At 39.2% G+C, this 21,394-nt stretch overlaps 1 protein-coding gene across 1 annotated transcript in view; it reads right to left on the reverse strand.

The window, feature by feature from the left end:
• Nucleotides 1-21,394, reverse strand: part of DAB2 (DAB adaptor protein 2) — a 51,708-nt gene that overhangs the window by 13,410 nt on the left and 16,904 nt on the right. Inside the window, 9 exon segments of the mRNA XM_017853193.1 lie at nt 1,807-1,869; nt 2,298-2,351; nt 2,597-2,623; nt 3,357-3,409; nt 3,412-3,439; nt 4,129-4,260; nt 6,026-6,124; nt 6,914-7,053; nt 7,864-8,056. Of these exon segments, the coding sequence (XP_017708682.1) occupies nt 1,807-1,869; nt 2,298-2,351; nt 2,597-2,623; nt 3,357-3,409; nt 3,412-3,439; nt 4,129-4,260; nt 6,026-6,124; nt 6,914-7,053; nt 7,864-7,954 (687 nt within the window). The 5' untranslated portion in view covers nt 7,955-8,056.

The raw sequence follows: 21,394 nt of genomic DNA on the forward strand, positions 1-21,394 counted from the left end.
GTCAACGGATAAGAACATGTTGTCAAAGCTTAACCAGCACATAATTAGATCTGTTAGCCTTCCTTTGGTTATCAGAGTATATATTTTGATGGTATTTTACTTTATTGTTAGTTTAACTAAAAATTGAATTCCTATAAATAAAAAATTTTTAGACTGCATAAAGTCTAATGAAAATGAGACTGAAGTTTATCCATGTTGTTTTCCATTTCTGTTTTTAGAACATTCTGGAAGTCTACAGAAGTAGATTATAAGGCAGTACTTCCTTGCCTGTTCCACTGGAATTCCACTTCATATCTTGAGTGCTTTGCTCTCTTTGACTATTACTGATTTATTTTGAAGAAAGCATCACTGATGGAGGAAAGGGCAAAGTTGACTACAAATCAAAAGGACCTCAGAGTTAGGATGGATCTGTCAGGATAATCTAGTCTAGTATTTTAAAAAGTTTATCCTCAGAACTATAGCAAACATTATGAAGAATGTAAGGTTCTATAGACAAGTGAGTTAGGGCTCAATGCTAAAATGAATATTAAACAGGCTTCTCTTTTACAGGCATTTTAGAACGCTACCATGCATTATGATACTCATTTGGTTAGGGTCAGAGAAGAATGCATGAAGTCTCTGCTCCTCTCCATCTCATTTGACCTGAAAGTTTTATGCAGTGAGGATTCACAGGCCTCGAATTCTCTGCAGAACTCTGAAGTGAGAATTTTACCCAATCTTTGATCTGTTGCTTGAACTCCTGTAACTTTGGTCACGTAGGCTTCCATGATAATTTCCTGATGTAAGGGAGTCCTTTCTAGGCATTGCCCCCCATTATTCTAGACTAATTCTCTTTTTGTGTTTATTGCCTTCTCATCTTTTATGTTCAAATCTAGAAACTCACTTCCTCAGAAGCATCATCTGAATTTCTGAACTAGATAAATACCCTGTAAGTAACATCAATTGCTAACGATGTGATTAGTTTTAGTGTTGGTCTCCCTGCCGGAGAGTAAATTCCATGATGTCATTGATGTTGTGCATCTTACTGCTATGCCTTGCAAATAGCGGGTGCTCAGGAAATTGTTATATAAATAAAAGAAGTTGCAAGAAGTAATTCAAAATGTCATGGACATGAGATATGTTTTGGAAGGTCTGAAGACTTAGGCGTAAGCCTTGAATCTGGACCTCTTTCCTGTTTTTTTTTTTCTTCTACTTCTTCTTTTCCCTGAACCACCATTTTTTTTTTTTTTAAATTTGTAAAGGAAAATACTCTTCTATTCTTATAGGGTTGTTACAGATCATTCAATATTGAGCAGACTGGATATGGTATAAAATCCTATGACAATAGGGAGCTTTCTAACAAGGACAAGCTTTGGTGGAATATAACTGAGCCTCTTGTTTGTTTTAAATCTTACTTCACACCAAATTTATGCTGCTAAATTGCAACTGACAGAATGCAAAACAAATGAAGAGGCCAGGAGGCTTTATGATTACCCATCTAACAATCATACTTTCTTCAAGTAGGCTTATTCAAGGACTATTACTCAGCTCCTCCTTCTAATCCTAAGTGATACCATGAAGGACTACATTGCTGACCTATTGTTCAGGTTTAATCTGTAAGCAATATTAATATAGCTGAATTAGTGTGGATAGGCTCCCATGGTGACTTAAGATTCACATTTATTCTAAAAACCATTGACACTTCATTTGCAAAAATCAACGGTCACCTTCCAAGTTTCAATGAGATGCTTAAGATTTCTGGTTATTGCCAATTTGAGTTATAGATGTCATTTTTATTACATTGCAAATTTAAAAACAAACACTTACTGTTGGACTATTTAGGTCAGGAGGTGTAGACATGTCCCCAAACAAATCCGTCTGGTCAACACCCTTAAAAAAGTATTTGAATTAGATTCAGATGTGTCTACTAAAAAAGATTACTTTGTATATTGTTGTGATCATTTGTTTCCTAAAGTTTAGGAAAGTAGTTGTCACAATTTAATTTCCATTTAATTAATAGATTTCATATTAAGCTATTTAGGTCAAGAAGTGTAGACATGTCTCAAATCTATCTTGTCCACATCCTTAAAAATGTTAGATTAGATTCATGTGTGGCTACTAGAAAGATTACTTTTCTAATCTTTTTTTGACTACTTTTGTATATTGACATAGATGTTACAGTAACATTTTGAAAAATAGTTGTCTCAACTGAATTTTCATACAGATTCAATACAGATTTGGTATCAGCAACATCTACAGGAAGTAGAAACCACGTTCAGATAAATAAGAACTGTCAAACATCACATATTAGTACATACCAATTTCAGTTTGTTAGTTTGGTCATCTAGAATCATTAGGGCCTCACTCCCATTCTGAAAAGATAGCAAATATTTAAGGATTTAGTTGAGCTTTCTCTATAAAATGTATTTGTCCACTGTGTTACCTTACTAAGCAGCAATGGTTTTGATATTCATCTTTTAACTAAACATCTTTCATGATCAGAGTGGTCATAAACACATAGTAATAAGTGAGGTGGTAAGAGTGGTTGGGCAGGTAGCAAACAGGGGCTTACACGCATCACACACATGATTAACAAGAAGTAAAGATGCAATTTTACCTCAACTGCTTTGTTGGCTTCCTCTATCTAAAAAGAAAGATACATATTCAGTGATCTTTGTATTCATAGTGAAAGGGAGTTAAATACAAAAACAAGTATGCCTGTGGTTCACAGACATAAGGCAAGAATAAGTCTCGTATATTATTTCTGCCCTCCATTCCCCTCCCCTTTTCATATCAATATTAGGTTTGAGTAGAGGTACTGGATTTAAACTTGGTTGTCCTGTATATTTCCTAGAATTAATATGAATCTTGTAGAGAGAAAAAAAATAAAAGCCAGGGGGACTGGAGATTAGAAGTGCCTAACCATAAAAATCTATCCATTGCCCTACTGGGAAGAATAGACAATACATATAGAAGCCAAATTTTCAGATAGATCATATTTATACATAATATTAAACATAGTCCTGAATACAATTTTAAGCTTGCTTATTTGTTTTTTTGAGACAGACTCTCGCTCTGTCTCCCAGGCTGGAGTGCAGTGGCACAATCTCGGCTGACTGCAACCTCTGCCCCTCGGGTTCAAGCAATTCTCCTTGCCTCAGACTCCCGAGTAGCTGGGATTACAGGCGCCTGCCACCACCCTGGCTAATTTTTGTAGTTTCAGTAGCGATGAGGTTTTGCCATGTTGGCCAGGCTGGTCTCGAACTCCTGACCTCAGGTGATCCACCTGCCTCTGCCTCCAGAAGTGCTGGGATTACAGGTGTGAGCCACTGCACCAGGCCAGCTTTAAATTTAATGGAGCATTAATCAGGTAGTACTTGCCTTTTTCTTTTCTTCTTCCTTTTCTTTACATTATAGATAACTTGAAAAGGTCTTTAAGATCAACAACTAATGGTTCAGCCTGCAGCAAGGGAAAGCACTGTTATCAGTATTTTAATTTTAGTATTTTATTTCCTTTGTCTCCCATCAGTTATAATTCATACTGGGATTTTTTTTAATCTTAAAACTCCTTACTTCCCTCCCCTGGCTTATTTATAGGGGATCACCACCAACCCAATCCTTACCCTTAGGTACATAAAGGACAGCAGGGTTAAAAAGTATTTAGACAAAATAAGAGGTATCATGATCATTTTCGAAGTCCTTTAAGGTTTCTGAGAATAATTCACCATTGTTCTGAAACCGGTATTCACTTGATAAGAAGGTCCATTCTCACAATCCTGTGCACACAGTAGTACATGGCTATCGATGACATTTTTTAAAGATTCCACAGGCCAATACAAATAGTCATTATCTGAATCATTATTTAGCCCTCCTACATCCAATTATTTCCAATAAATCTTCTAGTTGAGTGACAGACACTCCAATGTCCAACAGAGGACAAGTCCCCAGGTCTATGTCAAGACTTAGAGCTCACCTGTTGCCCAGTTTTTATGGCAAAAAACTGATGTTGGCCCTCTCCTCCACACACGTAACCAAATGCCCGGTTGTCTGTCACATCACGGGCAATGAAAGATCTCTAGTTGAGTGACAGACACTCCAATGTCCAACAGAGGACAAGTCCCCAGGTCTATGTCAAGACTTAGAGCTCACCTGTTGCCCAGTTTTTATGGCAAAAAACTGATGTTGGCCCTCTCCTCCACACACGTAACCAAATGCCCGGTTGTCTGTCACATCACGGGCAATGAAAGAAATCTTATTTACTGGATGTTCGTGCTCTATTACCTTAAAAAAACAAATAAAGAGTAATTTATTAAGAAAACCAGAATCTATTTGCAGGCTAGCACACCTAAGCCTCAGACACATATATGAAGACATATATGAAAAGGTTAACCATTTGAAGAAAGGTTAAAGAACTAAAAAGTTTCTGGTTGAAGGCTAGAGCATTACTCTTGCTAAAAAGGGCTTCAAAAGAAAGAAGAATAGAAAACAAAAGCGGGAAGAATGTTCCTTCTTAAAATATTGATACTTTACTCTCCCTGCTTTAAAGACATGATGCCATATAGCAAGGAATGACTGAGGATTAGACAACCAAGTGAAGAGGAGACATTTAGCCCTTAAGCCAAGTCAAATAGGCCAACTTCCCCAACTCAAACACAAACTTAAATGAACAGCATAACTAAGCTAGAGGAGTGTTCACAGGGATTCATTGATGATGGCTCAGAGTGGCCAAGGAACCATCCTATGTGTTATTGGAACAGTATTCCCAGTATATTCTGCAGGATACCAAATACTGTCATTGAGTATTTCTCAGCCTCACCTAGACAGCCTAATACATAGTAACATAATGTAGTAATAATGACATTATGTTAATGACATAATGACTATGTCATTAACCAGGAATTATAAGGGGTGGGGGCTTTATTGGCTTAGCAGTGTCTTTTCTTCTATTTTTCCCTCCTTTCTTTTGATCCTTTCAAGCAGGTAACAAGGTTCAACTCTTCAGGGATATTTGTAGGTGGCAAAGTGTGTCTCGGCTTTTGGTCCTGAATGTCTAAGGCCACTGAAAACATGTTATTATCTTAGAAAGTTTGAGGAGAGAGAGAAGGGTGAGAGAAACATGCCACCTTTCTCTGATGGGCTTGGGAAAATAAGAGTTGAGAAATAAAGGCGACTGATGAAGAGTGGTGCCTGAGGACCCCAGCACCAGCAGGCTGAGTGGGGTCCACTAGGGTGCCAGGGCCCTAGGTTTGCATAGTAGATAATAGGCACTCTAGAAAGGGATGAACAGTAACTGGAGGTCTCCCCACAGTATGGTTATGCAAGAGAGTATTTTATAGCAATGGTAATGAGCCACACACATTTTAAAATAAATCACAGAAGGCTTGACGTATGATAAATAGCTTTCTGATAAGGCTTAAAAACAAAGCAAAATAAGTAAGACTGTTCGTAAGTGATAGAACAACAGGAACCAACAAAAAATAAACAAGGTTACATCTGTGGGGTGAGAAGGCAGGGAAAAAATAAATGGAAAAAGAGGTAGATGTGTTACAGGTGAGGTTCTAGCTTTAGGTTAGCTGGTAAGTTCACATGTAACCAATACATAAAAGTGTCACAAACTAGGGGTTAAAATTAATCTAGTTCTGTATAACTGAGGTCAAAATATATATATATAAAGATTTTACTTTATAAATTATATATATTTATTTATATTTTAAATATATATTTAAATATTTATTGTATAAATTTATAATATATTTATTTAATTTCAAAACTATATATATTTATATATTATAGACATAATGTGAAGCTAAGCCTATTAACAGACTTAATAGACTTAGATTCATATTTATTATAGAACACAAATTCAAAATAAAGTATCTTGACTTTTACCCCCATTCTGTTTTCTGCCTGTTCCTTCTGAAGATGTAATATCTGCTGTATTTGTTCCCCACAGAACGTTGAGAAAGAAGGGGAGCCGAAATTCAAGTAGCAAATTGTTGGTCAGACTCAGGTGGTCAGAGAGGTATCAGCAAACGTGAATTCTTACCCCAGTTTTCTCATCAATTATTTTTATCCCAGAAAGGGAAATGTTGACCCAGATCCTTTGTTTGTGTTGTCCCTGAGACCGACCAGCTGCCGCCATTCCCTGATGAGGGTGGAAAAGCAAGAGAAGTTGAATTTTTTAAAACATTCTACAATGCTTTTAATATCAAAATTTTCCAAGTCAGTCAGCTTTGTTTTCAACCTGGTTTGCCATCGATGAAAGAATTTTGCACTTTTCATCAGGGACAGCAGGACGGCACGGAAGACGTTGAACCAGCGCATCCCTTAGTTAGCTGTGCGAACTCAGACAAGTCACTCTAAATCTCTTGGCCTCACAATAGTCACTCGTAAAGATCAACTAGAAGATCTTTAGAGATGTTTCTTCTAGGCCTTGAACTATTGAACAAGTATTATTCATTTAGTCAGTTTCACATAGTGCCATAGTACTAAATTTTAAAATTCAAAAAGCGGAAAGGCTAACACTACAGAACACCGGTGTCTAAATAGAATTCTAAATTTTATCATAACAATTCCCAGGTCTAAAACAGGATATTCCGTGCTCTCCACATATAGTCAGAGAAACAATGTACACTTTTGCACATAGCTTTTATAGGAATAGAAATAAGAATAGGTTTAGTTCGTCCCAATGTTGAGTTTGCCAGAAGGAAAAGGCATCTAGAGTCCTGCTATACTTGATAAAATTAGGTCTCTAGGACATCCCTCCAAATATGCAAACACTCACGGCTTCTCAGAAAATGGGGCACTACTGATGGATAATGTAATTAAAAGGGGTTTTCAAGTAACTGAACATAGGTCAACAAGAGCTTCTAATATAATTCCCTCTCTTGGACTTTCGCTTAATATACAGATAAAGCATTCATTTCCTTTTTACCTTTAGTTTCATCATAGAGTCTTGGCTCATTTTATCCCCTCTTGCGTCTGGCACATCATCAATACCAATCAGCTTGGCCTTATATTTTACACCATCACCTTTGAACCTTGCTAAGAGATATTCATCTGTCTTTTCAGGGCCTGAGAAAAGAAAAGAATACAGGATAAAGAATGCCAGTTCTAATTATGACCAAATATGCTCTAGACTCTCCAAAATTTAAGTAGTATAAATCCTAATTATACGACAACTGATCATGTATATAATATTCTATCCTGTCTTATTCTTACTTCCCTTGAGCAAAATCATGTTCCACAATCAACTGTGTATGGAGTTGGGGTAGGGAGAAAATAAACTCTTAGAAGTACAAAATTGACAGCATTAGGGGAAACTTATGGGAATATGGGAGGTGGGAGTTGGGGACATTGTTCATCATAGCTCTTTTTAAGTCTTAAAAGAATATAAGGATGACAATATACGTATTTTTAACATAAGAAAATAAGCTGCAAAACAAATGACCAACATTTTAAACTATCAATAAGGCAGAAAGGAATTATGCCTAAGTTCTCTTGAAAATTATTAAGATAATTATCCCATCTTTATATTGTCTTTTGCTCCTTTTACAAGGTCTGTGTAGTCCCATTCCCAATGAGTTCAGTAAAACCAAATGGTAAATAAAAAATAATTAATGATTGCATTATTAACTGAACAAGATGCCTATGAGTATTTCCCAGCTGGACCTAAGTGGGTGTAATCGCAGGTTTCCAGAGATATCTTATTACATGTGGGATGAACTGGTCTCTTCTCCCAAAGTACAACTTTCCTATTAGGAGAACTTGAGACTAAGCTGAGGTTGAAGGAAGATAAGAGCCAGCCCTTACTTTATTCTGAATCTCACATTTCTCCAGGGAAGTATAGCTCCCTTCCTTGGCTTCAAGAGGATTTCTCCATACCTTTCTTTTTTTCCTTCTTTGAAGGTGCTTTTGGTGCGGCCTGTTGGTCGGGCTGACCATTGGTGGCACCTGTCTCCACTTCGTTAGACATGGCAAGAAGGCAGGCAGCAAACCCCAGTACCAGTGAACACTTGGTGACACCAGGCGATCCCCGATGGAGAAGTCTCAAATAAACATAACCTCCCACAGATGCCTGTAGGCAGAATTTAGAGGCATATTGAGATCAGAACGCAGCAGACCCAGACTTTATGCCGGAATAGGCTTACAACTAGTGACTTTCTTTTGTAGTTCTTTGGACTCATTTTGTTCCTTCTCCTGCTGTATTAGACTGAAGACTGAAAGCAGGGGAGTGGGTAGGACCGTTTCCTTTGTAGTTTCCAAAATGGAATATGTGTGCCTATTAGGTTTTTCTTTAAGCACTTGGTATCTGGTAACGTTTAATGATTATCTAGCTGAGCAGTTTTTATTAGAACTTTGGCATAAAATCAAGTATTAAAGATAGGGATCGAAAACTTGCTAGGTTTTATTGCAAAACAGAAATAAATCGAATGCTGAGCCTGGTGAGATTGCAAATGCCATTTGAGATTGGACATTATAAATTTCAGTTCTTCACAAAACTGCTTAACTGTAAAGGCAGTGACTAGAGTTATGAACTGTATCTTATTCACATTGATAAATTTGTTTTAAGTATTAGGATTCTGCATATGATCCCCAGGGCTATCCAAGCACTATAAAAGACATCCTTTTTTGCCATTAACACTTATTTGTAACAGGGAAATAATGGATTGAGGGGGTGCCAATTGTGCAACTCATCTAGTACATTTTTATGCTATTATTCAGCACCACCATCCTCCAAACAGTCTGTCCTGTGCTCTCATAACCTCTGCCCTACCCACAATGTATCATAGTAGGAGAAACAGGAAAACGCAGTCATTGTAAACCACACAGAAGTGAGCTAACTTTCCAAAACGTTCTCTCACTTCCCAGGAGCCAATGTTTCCATATAGCTGTAGAGAGATCTAGAGTGAGTAGATTAATTTTCTACATTAACTGATGACCAAAGGCAAAGAAAAGTCATTCATTGTTTTGTAATCATTTTAAGACAACGTGTGGGAACATGTGGGCTGGTACACTAACCCCTTCACAATCCAGCCTTCACCAAAAGCCCTCTGCATTCTGTGCCTATACCACCCAATTAAGTGAACATTTTAATTGAAGGACTAAGCCCACCACATAAGAATACCTGTCGTTTGTTAGATACTTAAAGAGTATTTAAATAAAAAGTAAGTCTCAAGTTTTCACTCAATTTAAATTTCACTTAGCTTGTTTACAAATGTCAACATGTTTTCATAGGGGTCAGTACTTAATTTCTCCCACCGTGAGTTTTAAAATAGTCTTTATAATCTGAACAGTCTTTAAATATATACATTCATGCAATCTATGTATGAGTAATATTATCTGAATTGTTTCATTTGGAGATTTAGTAGTTAATTTTGCTCAAAGACACCTGGCTGGTTGGCAATCAGGGAGACAGTCTGTTTACAGATGAAAGTCTCACACAGTAGAAGACTCAAAGTCATACTTAACTCAGGACTTAGGTGGGAACCAGGCACTACTAACCTTTTACCTGTATTAACTCTGAAAGATTCATAGTAGTCCTGTGAGTATTACTGTATCACAATATTTCATTTTCCAGAGGAAGGCCAAGGCATAGATAATTTTTTTTTTCTTTTTCCTTTTCCTTTTCTTTTCATTTCTTTTTTTTTTTTTTTTTTTTTTGAGACAGAGTCTCACTCTGTCACCCAGGGTGGAGTACAGTGGCGCCATTTTGGCTCACTGCAACTTCCACCTCCTGGGTTCAAGTGATTCTCCTGCCTCAGCCTCCTGAGTAGCTGGGATTACAGGTGTGCGGCACTACGCCCGGCTAAGTTTTGTATTTTCAGTAGAGACGGAGTTTCAACCATGTTAGTCAGGCCGGTCTCAAGCTTCTGACCTCATGATCCACCCAACTCGGCCTCCCAAAGTGAAGGCACAGATATTTTAAATGACATACCTGCTAAGTGGTATAATCAGGTTTGTAACCCAGACTGTCTGGCCCCACACCAGGGCTCCTCAACACTGCAGTGACAAATCTCAGCTGAGAAGCTGTATTCCAGCACAGCTTCACGTAGTCCTCTTGAAGTACACATGTCCATTGCATCGTTTACACACAAGTCTATTTGATTGTCTGTCCATACACTGGACTATAATCTCCTTGAAGGTAGGATACTTATTTCTCGATGTCTGAGATATAGATGGCATTCGTGTAGATGGTAATGAGGACAACTGTAGCTATGCATATTTTCTTCCTTGCTTGTTATGTGTATACACTGGTATGTATTACCTGTTTTCTTATCTTTCTATCTTCTCTTTTAATGCAAGTATTTTTGAAGTTAAATGTACAATTTTGTCTTTAGGCAGTGAATTATTCAGATGTGACTGTGACTGAAGTCTAGGGGTGGTTAATGTAGCCCAAAGACACTAACCGTTTTCCAGAAATGAATGTGATGCCTGTTGGGTCTTTGTAGCTTCCCAGTTTGGGGAGAAGGTGAGAACATCTTTCTCGGAATGAAAGACAGTTGCACCTTTTTAGATGGAAACATTTGTGTGGCTGTCGGGGGAAAAGTTGAAAGGTGTGGAAGGGTGTATGTGGATGCTGAGTAGCTAGAGGGGTGATCTGTGCCATTTATTAAGTTGTCTCAGCTTTAGAACTACCTCTATCCCTGGTTAGTGAAGCTGGAGCTAGACTATGCAAACATTCCTGCTTTGCCTGCTGGCTGCATGGTGGCTCTGCCAGTAAGGGGCGCTGGAAGGAAACTGCCAAGCTGGAGAAGGGACACGGACATGTCTGCTTGCTCCACATGGACTTCCTTATGGCTTGAGGCTCCTGGGAGTGTGACTCTAGTAGAGCTTCTTCACCCCAGCAGCAAGAGTTTCTTCCTAAAACAGCCCCTGAATCCAGTTTTAACACTTGCAGAACTAGCCTCATCATGCCCATCTTGGAGACACCAGCATTAGTCCTCTGGTGTACTCTCTCCAGGCCAACAGGTCCCAGGTCCTCAGATACAGGGACTCCAGTCCTAGCTGAGCAGTACTCCCTTCTCACAGGCCTCAGTAGCAGCACCATGAGACCCCCTCCTGCAAGCTTTATAAACTTTGACGGTTCCAATGTCTTACCTTTGTCCACTCAGCCCTAGAGGTGGTAGCTGCTTTCTGTAGTTTACTTACCCAGTGATGACTTGGTCTTCTCTTCTTACTCTCTCAGTTTTCTAGCTAACAACTTTACACCTAGTTAACACTTAATATCTGCAGTCATGCAACCATGAACAAGCCTGATTTTGGAAGCTAAGCAGGGTCAGGCCTGATTAGTATTTGAACGGGAATTAATGCTTAACATTAAAATCTTTTAAAATAACTGGTGTGGACTGAACTCCAACTGACACAATGGTAAGGCTAATCTGTTTTGATTTCCAGATCAAAAAACTATTCTTTAAGGATACCCTAAATGTGGCAGATTCAAGTGTTTCATCTGAATATTAATCCTTATATGCTTTTAAAAACCATATTATTTTGGCTTTCAAGGCTATATTTATATACTTTGATATCTACTTTTTACTTCCTAGGCCCAGAACAAGAACTGTAACAATCTATTCCAAAACAGAATACATTCTATTTTCTTCATGGGAGGCCGTTGAAGTATATGTGACTATACCTTCAGGTATGTCTTGCTTAGGTCAGTATTACGCTGAGTTCATCAATGCATGTGTTGATAGTAGCAGCAAGATGGCCCAGAACTGGGTTAGAATCGCTGGCTGAAAAAGTGATCTGGGCTTAAGAGTTTGTTGCCCATCTTTAAAGCCGGATATGATACTTTACTGTAGGGTATTATTTCTGACATGAAAAGACTTAGCTCATTAAATTTGGCTATTTGTATTCTAACATGAGTCTATTTTAAAAGAATTTGAGAAGTGCCACAAAGAACTTTGAGGGGTTTGAGGGAAGGGAACGGTGGCATGTGGGTTTAGTCATGAAAGTAATACAAGACATAGTTTAAGACCACATATCAAATCTAGCACTGGCAAACTGGGCCAAATGGAAGCGTTCTAAGGTGAGTGGTGTTACCTTGCTACAAGTTTTTATAGCAAAAATTTCTCTGTTCAGATATTTAAATACAGCTTTTCATAGCATTGGAGTTGTTTTAAAAGTATTTGTTTTCCTTTGACTATATCCTTTTGCCATTTGGGTATGAGCAATTCCAAGGGACAAGGAAGAAAAACATGAGGAAAAGTTTAATAATATAAATTCCCTGAAGAAAATGGATGTGTATGTTGAGTTGCAGTAGCCAAGGGTAAGTCTCACTGTAGGCCATACAATTGAAAATGTATCTATCTTTACTTCCTGAAATGATCAGAAAGTAGACTCTGCCCATAGACTGCAAGACTACAAACCCCTTTACAACAAAATGTTCAAGACTTATTGCAAGATTTTAACAAAAGTGTACATCCAGTTACGCACATACTAGAGTGATAATTTACCTTTTTCCCAAGGTTTAAAGAGCAAGTTCCCATCACAGACTTGTCAAATAGGCAAGTTATCATCTAACATGAAGTAGATAGAAGGCGGCTCGCTTATAGACTTAGATCCCTCTGTAGAGAATAATTGGTTTAAACTTAATATTCAATATTCAAATGCATTACATTTGATTACCTTTCCAAACTGGGGCTCTATTGAAGAAAGTGTCTAGCTTATGTTAAGCAACGGGGTCTGTTTAAAAGCTCTAGGATGGTAATAATCTCTTATAAAGGGAAGCAAGTAAGTGTAGCACAAGGAGGAAATATACAATTTTCTCACTTGTTGGGTGTAGTCTCAGGTCCCTTCAGTTCAAAAAGTGCAAAATTAGTCAGGAAATACACCCAAGGGGTGTTATCACAAGGCAAGGATTACAAATTAAAGCTCAAAAACACATAAAAGGCACACAAGCACAGTTCCCCATCTAAAAATAGCTAGTTTGTTATCCTGGTTCTCAGGGACAGGCTGTTTCCTTCATTGGAAGATTGAAAAGAGAAGTAAGATGACACATGTAAAAACAAAGGAGGATCTAAAGTTATCCTATAGTCCTGACTCCTTTTTAAGGCCTCAGATAGAACAGAAAGCTATAAAGGAAATTCTGCTATATTAATAAAATTAGCTTCCATTTAAGTGAAGATCTCTAACTTGGATTTTGGACTTAATACAAATCTCCCTGAAAGAATGCAGAGACTTCCCCCCTTCTGTGATACTAGCATCAGATGACTATGAGAGATTCTGGAGCTTGCAACATCTCTCCTGGTTTCTGACAAGGCTCTGAGAAATTTATTCTGGAAGACTGCATGAATCATCTTAGAATGACCATGGACTTTGTAATAATACAAATCAGCTATTACTTAGTCCTTAGTGATTCATATAAAATGTCTAGTGCTTTCAATCCTTGAATTGCCAGCATGGTGGACAATGATTAGTCTAGGCTTTGTAGGGGTAAAGTTAGCAGACACTTCTTATATATCCTTACCCTTTCTACCAGTAGGAATGTGTTGGCATCAGCAATGGTACTGCTTAATGATTCCAAGGTTTTGAAGCAATATCATAATACAAGTGTCAACCATCCTCCCCTGTGACCCCCAAGCCTACCTTCTTACCCTAATTATACAGAGCAGGCAGGAAAAGTGCTTTGTCAGTCTCAAAATGCTGGTAAAAGGAATAACTTGAGTTAGGGACTTAGTGGTAGCTGCATTCCACAGATGGTGGGGAATTTATTTTTAACATAAAGGGGAATGGTACAAACACCTAGTATACCAACCACTAAGAACAATTATCCCAAAAGGCCTATGAAACAGAATGTCTCTCTTCTTCTTCTTCCTTTTTTTTTTTTTTTTTTTTTCTTTTGAGATGGAGTCTTGCTTTGTTGTCCAGGCTGGAATGCAGTGGTGCAATCTTGGCTTACTGCAACCTCTGCCTCCCAGGTTCAAGCCATTCTCCTGCCTCAGCCTCCCAAGTAGCTGCGATTACAGCTACTTGCCACCATGCCCAGCTATTTTTTTGTATTTTTAGTAGAGACAGGGTTTCACCATGTAGGCCAGGCTGGTCTCGAACTCCTGACATCAGGTGATCCACCTGCCTCAGCCTCCCAGAGTGCAGGGATTACAGGTGTGAGCCACCACACCCGGCCGAATGTGTCTCTATTTTATGAATAATGAAATGGACACAGCAACACAAAATCAATCCCTCATAAGTCATTGGGCTCAAAGTGAGCATAGTCTGTGTTTCCTCTTCTCTTACATATACTGTCTCTCTTGCCTTTTCTTGAATCTCACTGATTTTAACCTTTATTTTATAAGCTACTTTCAAAAAGTCATCATCCCACTGACATTAACATACCATTAATTTTTCAGAACAAGCCACATAAAATAGACACAGGGAAAGGAATTAAGGAGACTCAAGAAGAAAGCAACATGAACCTATTTGTTTAGAATGTCCAGTACTTTGTACTGGACAGAGAATGTGCTTCCTTGTTTCTTTGAACTTTCTGCCTGCCTCAGCTAAAGTGCGGAATTAGGGTGACATGTGAAATATTAACCTCTAAGACAGACCTCGGGGTCCAAGAGGGCAGCAAACAGCCTTTACCGCTATCTTCAAAGTAGCCCTTTAAGAATAGGGGTCATTACCAGCGATGCTGTAGCAAAGTTAGACTGTTTCTGACACTTTATGCAAATCCTTCCTCCTTTAACTGCTTGTTTGGATTCTTATGCTTTTAGGAAGGCTCTTCTACTTTGCAAAGACCAACTTGAGCAGACAGTAAGATTTTTACAGCCTGTTTCACTGAGGAATGAGACTATGCTAATGCATACTGAAAAGGAGTCCTTATAAGATTTTCTTGTAAATGCTGACACTGCTGTAGGGGCCTCACTAACAGAACAAGCCCGAGTCAATGAGCTATACACAAGTTATGCATTTACAGCGAGGAGGTATCATTGCCTTTAACCTTTGAAAATGATATGGCAGGACTTAGAGGACTTATTAAACCTTGAACCAAGATGCTTTCCCTGTTTTTGGAACCAAGTCAGACCAGAGTTAAGATTCTCTTATACAGTTAATTTTGGGTAGAGGTGGGATAGCATAGCAGCTAATAGCTCAGGCTTGGGAGTCCCACCTACCCAGGATTCATCATTTCCTTGCTCTGTGGCTTGAGGCAATTTATCTAATGTTTATTTCTTCACCTGTAAAATAAGAATATAGTTTGCTGAGCTGTTAGGAAAAAATTCAGAAAGAATTTACATAGAGACATCTGTACCTGGCTTAGAAAGTGCTTAACAAATGGTAGTTGTATTAGTCTGTTCTCACACTGCTGTTAAAGACATACCTGAGACTGGGTGATTTATAAAGAAAAAGAGGTTTAATGGACTCACAGTTCCACATAGCTGGGGAGGCCTCACAGTCATGGTGGCAGACAAGAATGACAGCCAATTGAAAATGGGAAACCACTTTGAAAACCATCAATCTCATGAGACATTCACTACCAAGAGAACAGTATGGGGAAAACTACCCCCGTGATTTAATTACCTCCTACCAGGTCCCTCCCACAATACATGGGAATTATGGGAGCCACAATTCAAGATGAGATTTGGGTGGAGACAAAGCCAAACCATTTCAGTAGCTACTATTAAACCAAAGCTAGGTCACAGAAGCTATGTGCTGTGCAGTCTTGTGCTCTTTCCAACATTGCATTTCCACAGTAAGTGTTTAAACACTTTTAGAGCAATAAGAACCTATACTCAAATTACTAATAAGTGGAAACGTGGAATGGTGTAATAGTTTATTTATTTATTTATTTTGAGACAGAGTCTTGCTCTTGTTGCCCAGGCTGGAGTGCAGTGGTGCGATCTCAGCTCACTACAACCTCCACCTCCTGGGTTCAAGTTATTCTCCTGCCTCACCCTCCCAAGTAGTTGGGTTTACAGGCATCAGCCACCACGCCTGGCTAATTTTTTGTATTTTCAGTAGAGACAGGGTTTCACTATATTGGCCAGGCTGGTCTTGAACTCCTGACCTCAGGTGATCCACCCGCCTTGGCCTCTCAAAATGTTGGGATTTCAGGCATGACCCACTGCACCCAGTCTAGCACTTTAATTAGTAAAGCCCAGGTGGAGAAGTGAGAGGGTTTGCCAATGTAAGAGCCACCTCCTGCCCAGTTCTGCCTTCTGAGCCTGCAAAAGTTGGGTTCTGATGGGAACAGACTCTGGGAACAAAATCTACTCTAAGTTACCCAGAGAGCCCTGTTCCAATGAATCCTGAGTCAAAATTCATACCTACATCATTATCACGGACAGTTTAGAAGATCTGCTTCACATCATCTGAGAAAATTTTACTGTGGAGCTCTTAAAACATTGATATTCATATCATACCCAGATAAATTAGATCACAGTCTCTGGGCATAGAGACCCAGGTATCAATATATTTTAAAGATTCCTAGATCACTCCAATGTACTGACCTATGTGAGGTCCAATGGTCTATTTTAACAGCCCTTTGTCTGCTTAAAGAAATGCCACGTGGGTTAGACTTGAGCTGGAAGAAAACTAGGGAATAATTTGGCCACATCATCTTATTATAACGATTAGAAAACTGAGGGCAAGAAAGAGAGTTTGACTTGTCTATTGTGAAACGGCTGGTGGGGACAAAGCTGGCACCAGGAAAGATCTAGCATGAGACTCTAATGCCTTATTCCTAGAGATTACATGTGTCTGTTTTTAAAAACCATTTTTTAAAAACAGGATGTACAAAGCCCATTGCATGGGGACTGAACCAAGAATGCCTTCCATTTAGTAGATATACCAAGCAAAAGAACAAGAAGATAGCTTAGCAGGGTAATTTGAACATGGTATTTAATAGATATTTTCTGAATCAAAATAGAAAAAGGATTTTACATGGACTAATTATATATTGTCACTAGATTCCTTTTTGCCTAGGTAGCAGGAGTTACTTAGTGAAACTGTCTCATTCATACTGATTTGGATGTTTTGCCTAAGTCTGAGACTTGCAGATCAAAGCATTTAAATTTATTTCAGTACATTCTCTACTATTCAGTGCTTGGCCTTTAAGTTTTAGTTTTTTCTATTTTTTTTGTTTGTTTGTTTGTTTGTTTTTTGAGCATGATAGGAAGTCTAAGCTCTTGATTTGGCAACTTTCAATACTCTGGACTCATTATAACCAGTCCTAATTTTGTACCCACCTCTACCCATTTTGTTTTTTTAAATAACTTGTCATTAGGAATGTATCTTATTGGAGCATAAGAAACAGTCCTCACCATAAAGAAAGTTTAGGAGAGTTTAAACTTTAAAGAAGCTTCATGCATCCAAATAGGGGCACATTCTTTGTTTTTTGTTTTTTGAGACAGAGTCCTGCCTGCTCTGTCGCCCAGGTTGGAGTGCAGTGGCGTGATCTCAGCTCACTGCAAGCTCCACCTCCTGGGTTCAAGCAATTCTCCTGCCTCAACCTCCCAAGTAGCTGGGACTACAGGGGCCCGCCACTAGGCCCAGCTAATTTTTGCATTTTTAGTAGAGACAGGGTCTCACTATGTTGGTCAGGCTGGTCTCGAACTCCTAGCCTCAGGCAATCCACCCGCCTCGGCCTCCCAAAGTGCTGGGATTACAGGCATGAGCCACCGCGCCTGGCCTTTAGACTGGGCAGTGCCGCCCAATTCACTGCAAGTGTCTGAAAGTGTTCATAAGTGGAACAGAAGTATTAAGGTTATGGTCAGTTTTGCAATTGTGTTTTTGCTTTGCTGTTTCAGCACAAGTGCTATTAGTTTGAGCGCTTAACTGCACTAGAGTTGGAAAAAATAGAAAGTATAGTCTTCACAGTGAGAACATGTTCTGGCCTCTCGGCAAAGCTGGGTGTAAGTTAATATGCTTGTATGAACACAGACATGCAGAGACGATTGATTCTAGAATCCTTCTTTACACTTATTCAGGTTCTAAGAAAGACAGCAGTGTCAGAATGTCCTTTTGGTCTTTTGATCATGTGGAATTTTTGTGAATATGGACATATGAGGCTTGAGCTTGAATTAATTGGCATTAGAGAGTATATACCCATTTCAGCTTAAATGTCCCATTTCAGCTTTAATGTGGGAGAAGAAACATATTCTACTCCAGTTCTCAAGTATAACCTCCTCTGGCTTAAACTAAACAGAACGGGAATCCAACTTTCTCCTTTAATTCACTTCTACAAAGGGAAGGAAGTGACATTGAAACTTTAGTTTAGGGAAACTACAGAGGTTAAAAATCATACTTCTGTCATTGTCTTACATTGCTGGCACTGAATCATTTGGGCTGTGATCTGCTTTACATCAGGGACCATTTGGTACGTGAGCTTCGTATATCTCAAGCGAGCTAGGTAGGACAATGTTGTGGGCACAACTTGACATGGAAATGGGGAATTATGGTCTAGTGCACAGCACGCTGCAACAGAGCTTTTGCAGAGCTCTGTATTTGGAGGCTGCTAGCCACCGATGCCGCATAATTCTTTCATTATATGGTATGTCTTTCCTTATATGCTGTTCTCCCTTTTGTACTTGTCCCTGGGAAGTGATGTAGAGAAGAGAGATTGACAAGGTAATGACTATATCCTTGAGCCCAGAGTTATGATATTAAATGTCATCTCGAACCACCCCGCTGGCTGCTTCTCTTTCTACTTAGAGAAATATCAAGTCACCTATGGAAGGATCCATGAGTGATTCCCATCACTTCTGAGGAAAAGCTATCATGAAACCATTGTTCTGGGAAAAAGGGTAATATGGCATTATTAGGGGGTTGGAGGAGTTTGGCAAAGGCTACTCTTTCCCATATACTTTAGGCTTTAGAGCTCAAAGGTATCTGGGAACCTGGTGAACAAGTCTGTAGAGTAAGCTGAGGTGCTTCTGGGAAATGGTCAATGGGCTGAAGTGGTCTGACACTGGGGAGGGCCCAAGGGAAGAATCCCCATAACAGGAAGGTGGGTAGTCTTAACTAAAGACCTGGGACAAGGTGTCCAATCTGACCCAGCCAAGCAGACCCGGGCAGCATGGGCATGCCTTGGTACAGTGGCTGGTGGGTGGCATGCATTATCACACTGAAAGAGCCGTGTGACCAGAGGGCCTGTAGGGACATGGCGGAACTCTGCTGAGCACTTCCCATACCTGGAGACGCTACTGTAGGACCAGAGATGGTCACACCTGCCCCGGTCACCAGAGCACTTTCTTCAGTGGCTAAACCCCACCAGGTTTTGGTGGTAGCCCAGTCTCTTACACTAGGTGACTGTGTTGAGGCTGAAGACATCACACCGTGGTGACAACAGCAGGAGGGCACCCTCATAGGAGACCCCAAGAGCAGGAGGGCTTGGTATTTCTAGTTTTGAAGTGATATTAATCAGAACATATACCAAGAAAGCACTTTTGGAAGAAGATTTTAGAAAGCTAAAGTGTTCATAGGCAACTGGAATGGGTCAATAGAATAAACCAATTTTAAAATTTGAATTTTGAAGAACTCTATTTTGTATCATTTGATGGTAAAGTAGGACATTATATTTCATTCTGCTTCCCTCCCACCCTAAATCCAAGGGCACAGAATATTCTAAAGAACGAACAACTTACGTGAAAAATATTAGAGTTTTAATGTTAAAAAAAATACTACTGACATAGAAACCTCTAGAATTTTTCTATTGCAGTGTCTTTGGGGCAGTGACTTGACAGGAAGCACTCTGGAACTGATACAAAACACAGTACATGCATGAGTTTTACTTTAAATTTGGCATCTAAATATACAATGTATTATGCTTGATCCTGGCAGGAAAAGGTAGTCAAAAAGTTAAGACTCAGAGGCAACACACTCACACCATTCACAGCTTTTACTACAATCCTCCCTCGTCATATACTTACCCAAACTAACCCAGCAAATGTTTTACTGTTTTCATGTCTGTCCTTTCAAAGCTAGGTTAGCTATTTCTACCAAAGATAACTCCTTTTCTTATTTCCGTGCTAGGTTTTTTGTTTGTTTGTTTGGTTTGTTGAGTCTCGCTCTGTCGCCCAGGCTGGAGTGCGGTGGCAGGATCTCAACTCACTGCAACCTCCACCTCCCAGGTTCAAGCGATTTTCCTGTCTCAGCCTCCCGAGAAGCTGGGACTACAGGTGCTAATTTTTGTATTTTTAGTAGAGACAGGGTTTCACCATTTTGGCCAGGCTGGTCTCAAACTCCTGCCTCAGCCTCCCAAAGTGCTGGGATTACAGGCGTGAGCCACCATGCCCAGCCCACCATGCCAGCTTTAAAATGAATTATACAAATAATCTTGGCAGTTTGTTTCCTAGAATATACAACATTAGGTTGTGCATTCTCATCCCCGTATGAAATCATCCTGAATTCAGTCAACATAGATGTGCAGCATACGTCACTTGTGGACTTCAAGGTACAATCATTTCTTCATCCACCTCCCTCTGTGACTTCACCTATGATGCATATGCATATAAATCCTCATTGTTAAAAACTTCCCACTTTCTATTCAAGTGCTATGACAGTAGCCAGCTGTCTATGCTATGTCTATGTCTATGTCTATGTCAAAGTCTATGCTGATGTTAGAAGAGTTTTTAAAAAGCATGTTATTTAGAAGCATCTGTGCTACCAACATTAAGCTATAAATGAAGGGCCACATACACTGGTACAATTATTTTATGATATATGCCACACCAGGCCACTTTAAAACAAGTAGGTAATCTTAAACTTCTCCACTTCCAAAAACCAGTGCAAGAAATACTGCCTGATATTTGGTTTCTTCTTTAATAGCCTGGCTAAATTATATAAAATCCCAATGTGGTTTCCCTTTCCAGGCAAAGCCCCACATTTATATAATCCTCAAAGCCATTGCTTGAGTGTTGCTGTACCCTTTCTGCAACTCATGTTTCAAGGATACGCTGTTTAAAGAGTTTGAAGGAAGAAGAATCCAGCTGCCTTGTAAATCTGCACAGAGCAAACTAGGGGGTACATAGTGATTGTATACAGACAGTGGAACTTATTTTTTGTTTCATTTCTGTATAGAGAGCAAAACTATGAAAATACTTCTTACAGTTATGCAGACTCAAAACAAGATCAGTTTAGCTTATCTAATTCTAATATGTTGTCTCTAGGTTCCAGGTGGTATGCCCTTTGTGTTGATGTTCAACCTACCCATAGAGTTGGCATTAACCTTCCATGAGAGACTTGGCACTGGGTCACATTTCCACATCTGGTATGATCTATTTGAGTTGGGGAAGACATCCACAACCAACATTGCAGTTAGGCTTCATCTCCAGGAATACTGGTGGCCTTGCTAATCCCAGTGGCTATGAATAGCTATGTTTGTTTTGATTTGAAACTGCTTACTATTTACTGTTATCTGGTGTGCTCAAAATATTATCATTTAAGAAATGGTTCTTCCATGATTTAGTTAATTTCC

The sequence above is a fragment of the Rhinopithecus bieti genome, unplaced genomic scaffold (genome assembly GCF_001698545.2).
Source record: "Rhinopithecus bieti isolate Rb0 unplaced genomic scaffold, ASM169854v2 scaffold_34818, whole genome shotgun sequence".
NCBI classification, from domain to species: domain Eukaryota; kingdom Metazoa; phylum Chordata; class Mammalia; order Primates; family Cercopithecidae; genus Rhinopithecus; species Rhinopithecus bieti.